Raw genomic sequence first — 11,339 nt, 5'->3', positions numbered from 1 at the left:
GCACATTGGGTCCTTTGGTTCACCGTGTAAGAGTGTTCTAGGATATCTAAACAGTTTTAGAAAAAGAATCTATAAAGAGAATTAAAATTATAAATTGCTTAGAAAGTGCCATGTTTTATAATTGCCTAAGATATGAGCATTCCACTGTCCAACCAATATTTAAAATAGTCTTTGATCCAAAATAATTTACTTATTGTTGTAGTCACCCCTGCCCAGACAGTATCTCAGCACAGTCAGTTTGCAGATGAGTGAAAAGACACTTACTTATTCATGTGAGGAAGAGACATTTTCTAGCTTGAAATATTACTAGCTTTATCTTAAATATGTCAAAGTGACCAGGAGAAAAAGCCTTCAGAGTAGTCAACCAACTGCTTATTTTGACTTTGTCGCAACCCCCAAAAGAAGTTTGGCGAAGTTCATTACGGAATTGACCGAACCCATGTGTATTCCTGTGCGGGAGTTGTGTGATGTCCTCAAATCCCTAAATTCTACTATGAATGGTTCTTTAGACTTGATTTAGCACTTCTAACTAAAGAATGGGCCCCTGGCTCTGGGAGGGTTGTCCTTTGCAAGTCTGAGGAGTGAGAATCATATGACCCTCCCCGTCACAGTCCATGAATCTGGATGTGCAGCTTTCCTTCCTTCTGACTCCTCAGAAAGAGAAAAGCAAGACCAGCAGGCCTGATGTATTTGGTTTTAGTCATTGGAATAGAATCCACAGTAAACATCCAAGTGCCAAAAGGATGTTTGGCATATCACCTCCTAACTCTGAGTCGGTTGGAAGATGAAAGCAAATAGGAGAAACCACGTATGTTTAGTTATCATCTCAATTGGTAAACGACTGCCGTACTGGAAAGTATGTGACAAAAATTAAAATGAAGGAAAAGTTCCATCATTTGCTTAGGGGACACCGAGCTTCTGTCAAGAGTGATGGGAAATTTTTCAAGCAAATTATGGTTGGTGACTGAGATAGTTTATTGTGGCACCCTGGCCGATAAACACAAGTGGGATTAACTGAAGGGCAGAGAGATAAATGGCTCGGTGAGCCTCGCCTTTCTTGTTTCTCGCTCTTTGATCATCGGACCAGTGTGCGGCTGCCTTGCTTGTTCTGTGCCTCAATTTACAGGCTACACTACCTGTGGGACGCCTAGCCTGTGGACTGTGTCACTGTAAGTTGAGGTCCCTTTAAGACATCTCTGGAGCTGGGGACTGGCGGTTGGTGACCTGGCTGGCAGTTAGTGACCTGCCTTGTGATTGGCTGCTGTGCTGACATAGCCTAGCTCTCTCTATAAATAGAGGAAGATCTGGCAGCAGTGAGTTGCAGTGAGCCATTTGTAGTGCTTTAAAATTTAACCATACATTTCTTGTATTATATATTTATCTGTATATGATTTAACAGTTCATTTCTTGTTATATATCTAATTATCTTTATAAATAAATATATTATCAGCAATTTGGTTTTATCTCTCTAGAGAACCCTGTCTAACACAGTGACTGACAACATAATAAAGCATAACTGACATCCTTGGAGAGTATGTTGTTTGAGAATGTGGAGAATATTCGCATGGTGAATGTTTGGTTACATATATGTTTACCACAGTTAAAATTCACCTTTGTGAATATACCTGCTACATGATTAGATTAACAGAAATTAAACAATATACAAGTATTCTGTGGCCTTAATTCTATACTAATGGATAGTTTTCACAACCTGTACATAAGAACCTGTACTGGCCTAGCCTTGAAAGCAGTACAGTGCAAAGTTGTTTTGCAGAAAGTAAATTGATGACCACATTCGCTGGCATGGCTCAGACTCATGAGCATTCTCAACCATGTAGGTGGATGAAGCTTGCTTTATATTTTTCAACTAATTCTGAGTTTCACATAAAAGTTGAAGCTCACTGTGATTTGATCTAGACTTATTATAACCTTCACAGAGAACTTGAGCTTCATATACAATCAATAGAACTTGCTTATACACAAAGCAAAGTTTCTATCCAGTTGAAGTAAAATAAACAGCTCTTTGCATACGGTTCATTGATCTCTGAAGGTTATGTGCGCTGTAGCAGAGACTGTGAATGACTCTCCTTTTGTTTTTAATTCACAGATGTCCCAGTTGCAGTTTTCAGCAGAGCTTATTTAGAAACGATATTTCCAAACTTTACTTGCAACTAAGCGTGTCAGTGAGGTGGCCACAGGAGCGACACCTGTCATGCAGATCCCATCATGAGGACACCACGCTCCATCTTCTCTCCCTGCTGCGTGAAAGCTCATGAGGGTAAGCTGACGTCACTCATGTATGTGAGCATAACCTCCAAAGGATGGTGCACTCAGGGATAGCAGGAAATGACATCCCTGGTGTTCTTGTGGAGCAGACCTGTCCACCAGCAGGAATCACCTGTCTGCCTCTGCGCCGATCTGAAAAGGAGACGGAAATGTATGGCTTATGGGGGCCACTGTATTGGGAGATTTTGTTAGTACTCTAATAAGTGCCCCAACTGTCCATTCATAGTGTACCTGCCATAAGTTATAGTCTAAATTCTAAAACACCCATCCATTTGTTAGCAAATGTTTGTTAAGTACATAATATGTACTACTCCTGTTCTACCCTCTAACTGCAAATCTGAGATGACGATTTGCAGTTAGATGGGTGGGGAGAGGGACGGTGAGACAATAGCAAAGTAAATGAAATAATAATTTTAAAAATACCTTCGGAACACATTAGTGATTAAAGGAAGGGCTGCAGAATCAGACCGGCTGTATTTCTTTCCAACCTTGGCCTTGTATCCAGCATGGTAACTAGCCCTCAAGGATGGTCCCCCACTGAAATGCTATAGGCCCCGGGACTTAAGTTTGGCCAATAGAATAAGGTAGACACGATGCTGAGTGATTTCCAGGACTGAATCATAAGACTTGCAGCCTCTGCCTGGGTCTCTCGGAATCCTCCTTCTGAAGGGGAGCCAAACGTTGTGAAAGAATTTTGATGATGTGAGGCTGCCAGGTTGAGAAAACTCAAGTCAGATGGAAGCTACACAAAAAGAGGATGAGAAAGAAATACCTGGCCAGACTCTCGTTCTTCTAGCCATCTGGCCGTGTGCATGAAGATGTTAACTTTGACATTCAGCTCAGGCGGGCCGTCACATGGCTCCAGCCCAACTCTCTTCTAATTAGAACTGTGTGAATGACCTCCTAGTAAGAACCACTAGGCTGAGCCCAGTCAGCCCACAGACCCCTCCCCCCAGAATATAATAGCTTCTTCAGAGTTGCTAAGTGTTGGCCCTTGCATAGCAAGAGGCATCCGGGACACCAATGTAGAGAACATAGCAAGTCTCTTAGTCTCATTATGCCTCCATGTTCGCATGGCTTTCTCCTGAGAATTCTGGAAAATCTGGTTTTTTCTCCTTGGAGGGAGGAGAGACTCTCTGCTCACTCCCTGAGAGACTGTCTGCTGACAAGGCTCAAGACTCATTTCCTGAGAGACACTCTACTGACAAAACAAATGACACAACGCTGATAGACCCGGTGCCTGGGAACTGGAGGAGCCACATGGAGACCCCTGCCAGCACTGAGATGCTTATAACACCACTGGATCCACAAGACTTTCTACCCACTGGCCTGTGATCTTCCTGCATTCAGCATCATTGCATGTGTTTCATGGGCCTGAAGAGGACTTTATAGATTGGTATCAGACATATGGGTTAATATCAGACTTATGGACTTGATCTGGACTGGGCTGGGATACCTTTCTCAATATTCTACTACTCTTGTATATAAAGCTCTTTCTTATGCACATATGAACAACTAGGAATTTGTTTCTCTAGTCTACCCAGCCTAACACACACCATGAGGACTTCATTTCACAGTGGGAAGTGCTGAAGGGTTTGAAGCAGAGGGATGACTTGGAACACCTTATTGCAAATAGACTTTATGAGGAAAACAACAATACAGTTTAGACGATCGTTGGAATTACCTAGATAGACTATTTTGGTGACTTAAACCAGAATTTAACAGAGGAGATAGAAAGTAGAAGGCAGATTTAAGACCATATTTACGGAATTAGTGATACTTGGATCATCTATCAGATGTCCACAGGGGGGGCGGGGACGGGGACCTGGGGGTGGGGGAGATAAGACTGAGTTAACAAAGAGACTTCCATTACTTGAGCGTCTTAGAAAGCATGCTAAGCTTTATACCCTACGAAAGTTCTACTCTATCTCATTTTACAAAAGTCTAGACTCAAGTGCTAATAAATAGCAAATAAATTATTGTTAATAAATAACAAAGAAACAGCATGTAAGTTTTCTCACATTTATTATTATGCAAACTAGATGCAGTTTCAAAGTCATGTGGTCCAGGGAGAGGAGCGTTACAAGGCAGAATGGTGTCCAGGGTCAAGTGACAGTGCTGCCCCTGTCTTATGTGAACCTGCTCAGAGATCTTGACCGCTTAGGGGCTCCTGGGTCCGCAGTCCTTCCCAACTTGCACAGTCGATTACTCTGTGCAATAGTCGATTACTATTTCAAAATGCTCCTTGAAAACATTATGCTAAGTGAACAAAGTCGAACACAAGGGAACAAATCCCATTTACATGAAATATTTAGAATAGACAAATGCATAGATACTGAAGTGGGTACCAGGGGCTGGTGGGAAGTGAAAATGGGGAATTGTTGCTTCTGCTAAAGGTGATGAAAGCATTTGGAAATGGATAATGTTGCTGGTTGGTTGCATATCATGGCAGACATGTCATATGTATATTTGCTTTATTTTAAGACCCCTCACCCAGAAATAGTCCATTTCTCTAAGGCCAGGGATCAAGGTTGTATGTACTCACAGAGTCCTCCCCTCCTAGCCCAAAGATCTAAACTCCATGGCACCCCACTCCTTAAGACTAAATGTACCTGCCATGAGGAGGCAATCGCCAGAAGGTGGCTTTGATGCTCCTGATGATGAGAAAGAAGAGGCTGGCAGCAGGTTGGTCTCTCTGTATGCCCATCAGTAAACCATATGTGAAATATAAGTGCATTATAGTGGCATGGTAGGATAACCCATGCCACTTAGTCTTGTCAGGCAAAGGTGGGAGGTTTTATTTTAGGCTTTCCTTTAAGGTGCAGGGGAGTCATTGGGGCAAGCCTATCTAAAACAACATTGTTAGGGCAGAGAACCCACTGGTTCACGTTTTCATTAAGATGCTCCTTTCTACATCAGCTCCTCCTCTCCAAGTCCTACAGAAAGGGAGGATTCCATAGGAAGTGAGAGAACCAAGACAGAGCACCTTGCAGGTTCTTCCTCCACCCTACCCCCATTTCCTACTAAAAAAATGATTCTAGTATTTGAAAACTTAAGAAGGCATCAAACTAGACATACAGTTTTATTAAATCACTGTCTAGGCTGAGTGTCCTAAGGTAAACCCTATTCCTAATGTGTGTTACTGGTTGCCATGGAAACAACTGTAACTGGTGATGCACCCATGTGTATCAGAATGGAATCATGCTCATGGGGCTTTCACTGGCTGGATTTTGGAAAGAAGATTGCCAGGCCTTTTTCCTGAGGCTCTTCTGGGTAGACTCAAACCTCCAGTCTCTCGGTGAACAGTGAGGTTCTTACCATTCACACAACCCAGGGACTCCTGACAGGCCTCAGACATTAGCTGTTTTCAAAGCTACATTATGAGCATGTGGAATGCAAAATTAACTCTTACGTATTAAAAAAAACAAACAAAACATGGTAGATTTTTCTTTGAAATTGTGGTTGTTAAGGATCCCTGGTGGCACAGTGGGCTAAGGGCTGGGTCACTAACCTCGGAGTAGGTAGTTCAAACTCACCAACCATACTTCCAGAGAAAATTGAGGCTCTTGGCTCCAGTCAAGATCTTCAGTCCTGGAAATTCGACGAATAGTTCTGCAAGGAACTGAGGGTTCCAGTCCCGGAGTGGCTCTCTGAGTTGGAAACTACCCAAAGGCAGTGGGTTGGGGTTTTGTTTGGTTTCTCAATTGCCAGGGAAGCAATTTCTGTCATGGAATAACCAAGAGATACTTGCACTTAGTACCAATTCAGGCTGTGTCTAGAGGAAGGCCAACTGGCCAAATATCAAGTTCGATTGAACATAATCAAGATTCCAGTGGTCTCTGCCTGATGGTAAGGTTGTTCCGGACAATTGCCTTTGGCTAGAATGGATCTGCAATGACTCAGTCTGACTAGATAACCTGCAGATGGGTTTGAGACTCCCATGGTCCTCCATAGCCTTCTACAAATTGGGTGCTCTTAATTTTAGCCCTGATACTTTTCTTGTTACCATACTTGAATTTTGTAATTGTCATCTTTGGATCACACAAACCGGTGTACTTATTCTGGGTGGACTTAGTTGACTTCTCATGTAGATGGCTGCTTTTTTGAATACAGCCTTTAAGACCTCAGAAACTACTCCAATTAATAGCTGGGCACCATCTACTTTCTTCACCATACTTTGCTGTAGCACCCTTATCTTCAGTGATAATTTCATGAAGCTGTTTATCGAGCAGAGCCATAATATAAGAACTAATTGTTCTTAAGTTGGTGCTAGAACTGATTGTGGTTGCCCAACTTATTTTAAAGGCGATTTGACCATGGGGTTGGGGGAGAGGGGTGCTTTAAAACTGGTGTGGTGGTAATTGTGCAACCCCCCTTGATATGATTGAACAGTTGAGCTATTCAATAGTATGATATGTAAGGTATGTGCCAATAAAACTGTTGGGAGGAAAAATAAGTCTTAGTATGTTGCATCAGATCTACAATTCATTGAATCTCATGGAAAAAGAGAGTGTTAGGGTATGGGGAACACCAAAAGGATTGTTGATTGCTGAGTGGATGTTTGCCCTGGGCTGGTGCCAGCTCAAAATACATCAGCATTGTCCTTATCGGCCTGCACACATAGCCACATAGCTCACGAGTGCTGTATTCACTTTGACTGCCAAGTTAAAATAAGCCCGCATCACTACAATATGTAATAAACAAGGGGACCTAACTCTTGCCTTACAAAATAAAATTAAAATTTAAGAAAATAAAGCCAGGGTTCAGTGATTTTTAGGAGCATAAATTAGAAAGCCATCCATCCGCTGCAAACAAAGGGTAGAGCAGCAAATTTTCAGAACTGGGAAAGAGGGACCAGTTGCACAGAAGGTCCCACACCATTGAAGTGGCGTTGGCTACCATCAGATAAAAAGCGCAACACAGAGAAGGCATTAATTGACATTAATTAGAAAGGAAGGAGTGGGAGAGAATTGTCAGTTTAGCCAATTTCCCAGCCTGTGGGTTTCCTGGTCAAATGATGAGGATACAAGACAATATTGAACGTTGAAGTTGGAAGCATTTACTTTTCCCCCTGGGAAAGAGAATATGATGGCTTATGAGGTCATTTTAAAATAAGTCTGTGCTCCTTCTCATATGAAAGGAAGAAAACTATTCCAGCCAAGTGCAACCTAATCAAACTTGAACTTCCTGAAAATGCATCAGTTGATAAACCAGGATTTAAGTTCAAGGATACATTCCACCCCTAACCCTCATTTTACAACTTTCAGAGATAAATTGTCCTTAGCACTAAAATCTTTCTAAGATAGTCTTGCTTGCAAAAGCAAATTGTTTAGAAGCATGCAGCAAATTGGCCAGATGCTTCCAGGACATAAATTGTTTCAGAAAAGCAAGGTAAGAACTTTTAAAAACGACAATACATTCAAGCCATGGCTTTTCCTTTTAATGCTGTGAAACAACAATGTTCAGCATCTCTGTCTTGTTACAGAAAGAGTTAATACAGCTTCTCAAAAGTGCTCATATTCTCATAGAATATAGTTTATATTTGGGAGAATTTGGCACAGCTTAAGTTACAGTTTAACTGATTTGCTCAGAAGAATCCACAATAAGTCATTTCCCCGGCCCATTTGTTCCTAAGTGTTTATTAGCAGAAATGGATACAAAATGTCAAAGTGGGGGGAAGTATTATTCATATAATTCTACTGTCTTCAAGACTCCACATCAAGCAATCTAAATGACAGCCTTTTTCACAACCACTCCCAACTGGCTGCCAGCCCTTCGAGAATTTTAGGAACACGGCAAAGATCACTTTCAGCCCACTATCCTAGGCCCATCGAAATGTCTCACTGTAGGATGCGTGTGTGGAACTTAATTCATGCTTATCTAAAGCAAAATCATTCTTAGACACAAAACCCAGCTTGAAGCCTAAGGCTTCTTTGCTCCCCTCCAGAAAAAAAAGTATTTATAAGAGCGCACAGACCTAGCTATTGCTTTGGTAGAAGGCACTACTAAGGCTCTAGTTCCTCTCAGTCTCATTGGCTACATATACAATTTGTTGCAAAGAATAAGCCACTTAAATATATATACATACACATATATATATATTTCGATTTATACACACGCACACACGTTGCAGCTAAATAAACTGACAAACTGCAAGGCCCTACTTCTGATTCTTCATTTTCACCTTATCCCAGAGCTTAAGAGGTACATATTGGGAAGTTATTTGTGATTATCTTGCAGACATTTCAGTAGCTACACACACGTGCATCTCACAGTCTTGTCCAGGACCTCTATTTTGAGAGTTCTTTTCACCTAAGAATCACTTTACCTATCCTGTCTTGCTGAGACTGTGAGACATGGGAGGGTACATCCAAGAAAATTTAGTTTGGGAACCACTGAGGGCATGTTTAACAGGCCTGCTGGGTGTTCTGCTAAGGCTGTCTTGGCCCTCGGATTAGATTGCTATGCTTTCTGTGGTGCAGTCCCGGGTCATCTGTGCATGAAGACAAAGGCAACTTCAACTTGAGGTCTCTGTCGTTCCTGCTGTGGGAAGAGTCCTTCTCCTGGTTTATAACATCAATCACTCGCGCAATAAATCTTGATGGTGGATATGGTCATTTAAATCTCCACCTGCACAAACACCAGAAAATAAGAGAGCTCATAAATCTCTACCCTGGTGATTAACAAATTTTGAATCCTCGGCAATGATATGACAGCCGAGGGGTTCTAACTAATTCATTAATAAAGACTGATTTGCTGACAATCTGTTTAGTTTACAGCATGGGGGAAAGCAAACAAGATCCTGCTAACAAAACAAAACATTCAAGGTTAGGGAATTCCCAGCTGAGCCCAGGATTAGAGAGGTGATATCTCAATGTAGACGAGGTGCCCACTGTGAGTCAAGCACTCAGAAGCCCCTCTGAGGTTTGACTCCATCTTCATCGGAGAAATAAACCCTGGCGGGAGAAAGCTGGGCACTCAGAACCCCAGTTTCATTTCAGCAATTTCATTCAGTCCCTTAAATTCAGGTTCCCTTGGATTTTCTAGTTACTTCCCAGGAGATTTTCTGATTCCTCACAAAAGATGATTGGGGCTTGAGTTAGGGATGGGGGCCAAAGAGCATTTCCCCGAGTTTTGTAATGGCAGCTTCACATCCTGGGAGCCAAGAGAATGGAAGGACCAGACCGGAGAAGAGAAAATAATTTGCCCAGGAGGTAGGCAGAGTCAGAGGAAAAATGCATTTAGAGAAACCAATCCAACCCAAGTTGATTCGGGCTCATAGCGACCTTACAGGACAGAGTGGAGTTGTCCCTTTGGGTCTCTGAGACTGTACATCTTTACAGGAGCAGAGAGCGGCATCTTGAAGTAGAACTGCTGGCCTTGTTATGAGCTCAACCATAATCAGGGCTTCTTCCATTTAGAGGGGGAGCCCGCCAAAGAAGCCCTCCCTGCAAGAGCATGTCTGGGAGCCCAAAGGCTTCAGGCAATGCTAAACAGGTTTCTAGAAAGAAAGTGGGAGGATGTTCTAATTCATTAAGAAAACTTTACCAACAAAGAAAATATTTTTCACACAAGTATATTAGCCTCTCTCTCTCTCTCTCTCTCTCTCTCTCTCACACACACACACACACACACACACACACACACACATCTTAACTGTATGTGGTTACACAATGGTCAAGTTTGTGTCTAGACTGGCAGTTCTTTGATATCTTCAGAATAAGCAAACTCAGAATCTTATTTATTTTGCTAAACTGTCTTCATCATAAAGATTCTAGGAGGCACTTGTTGGTCTACTGTTTTCCACCCAAGTAAAGTGAGAGGAGACCTTGGCAAAGCCATGAAGTCTTATGGCAGTGCTGGTAGGAGGCAGGTGATCCCTGCGTTGATTGTAATAAGATGATTTCTGCGGGGTGGGAGGAATTGGGGAGGTGTGTGGGTAGAAGGCCCAAAAAGAGTCAGAAGAGCTGGTCTTGTTCCCAAGTCTCAGAAACAACCAGCTGTGATCTTTTAAGAGGTAGAGAAGGCCTTAGGGTGTGAGCGCAAGGCGCGGGCTGTGGGTGGGGCTGGCGGCCCCGGGCCTGGGTGGCAGTGGAAGGAGGGATTCGCAGGTTGCCTTTGAGTTGATTTACATTACAAGTTGGAAGTGAGAGCCGGGGCTGGAGGTAGAGTTTCCCTCCTGCTGTGAAAGGGGTCTGAGAGCGTCGCCGGGGCCCAACTGGCCCCTCCCCTGGGCTGCAGGGATCCGCCTCTCTATTCCCCAGATAAATTCCTAGTGTCCACCAAATTCCTCAGCGCTCTCTCACACTCCCCTACGGCCTGGACTCCGGGGGTGGGGAAAGAGAGCGCCCCGGCTCCCGCCCGGAGAAGCCCTGGCGATTCCTCCCCGTGGGTCTGCAAAGGGAGGGAGGCCCGAGGCCCAACCAAACCCCCAAGTCCCAACCGGCAGTGGCCCCTCCAGACTCGGGGACCACTCCAGGTTTCTTCCCTGTCTCTAGCCTTCTCCGGTGCTGCCCCCGATCCCCGTCCCCTCCCGCCACCATGTCCACGGGCTCCCTGAGCGACGTGGAAGACCTTCAGGAGGTGGAGATGCTGGAGTGCGACGGCCTGAAAATGGACTCGCACAAGGAGTTTGGGACTTCCAACGAGAGCACCGAGGAGAGCTCCAACTGCGAGACCGGGTCGCCGCAGAAGGGCCGGGGCGGCCTGGGCAAACGGAGGAAGGCGGCCCCCAAGAAGAGCCCCCTGAGTGGGGTCAGCCAGGAGGGAAAGCAGGTCCAGCGCAACGCGGCCAACGCGCGCGAGCGGGCCCGGATGCGGGTGCTGAGCAAGGCCTTCTCCAGGCTCAAGACCACCCTGCCCTGGGTGCCCCCCGACACCAAGCTCTCCAAGCTGGACACGCTCAGGCTGGCGTCCAGCTACATCGCCCACTTGAGGCAGATCCTGGCCAACGACAAGTACGAGAACGGTTACATCCACCCGGTCAACCTGGTAAGGGACCCTGGCGCCGGCCCCGCCGCAGCCCCGGGCGGCTGGCCTCGGCGGGCTCGGGC

The 11,339-nt window shown here is 44.5% G+C and overlaps 1 protein-coding gene across 1 annotated transcript in view; it reads left to right on the top strand.

Annotated features, from left to right (window-relative positions):
* The first annotated feature begins 10,496 nt into the window (after positions 1-10,496).
* Positions 10,497-11,339, top strand: part of TCF21 (transcription factor 21) — a 3,223-nt gene continuing 2,380 nt past the window's right edge. The window contains exon 1 of the mRNA XM_004701988.2: positions 10,497-11,277. Within this exon, the coding sequence (XP_004702045.1) occupies positions 10,828-11,277 (450 nt within the window). The 5' untranslated portion in view covers positions 10,497-10,827. The remainder of the gene's footprint in view (positions 11,278-11,339) is intronic.

The sequence above is a fragment of the Echinops telfairi genome, unplaced genomic scaffold (genome assembly GCF_000313985.2).
Source record: "Echinops telfairi isolate 266 unplaced genomic scaffold, ASM31398v2 ScPeMD7_3533;HRSCAF=4204_0, whole genome shotgun sequence".
NCBI classification, from domain to species: Eukaryota; Metazoa; Chordata; class Mammalia; order Afrosoricida; family Tenrecidae; genus Echinops; species Echinops telfairi.
Note: the sequence above shows the minus strand (reverse complement) of the source record. Positions and strands in the feature narration are given on the sequence as shown.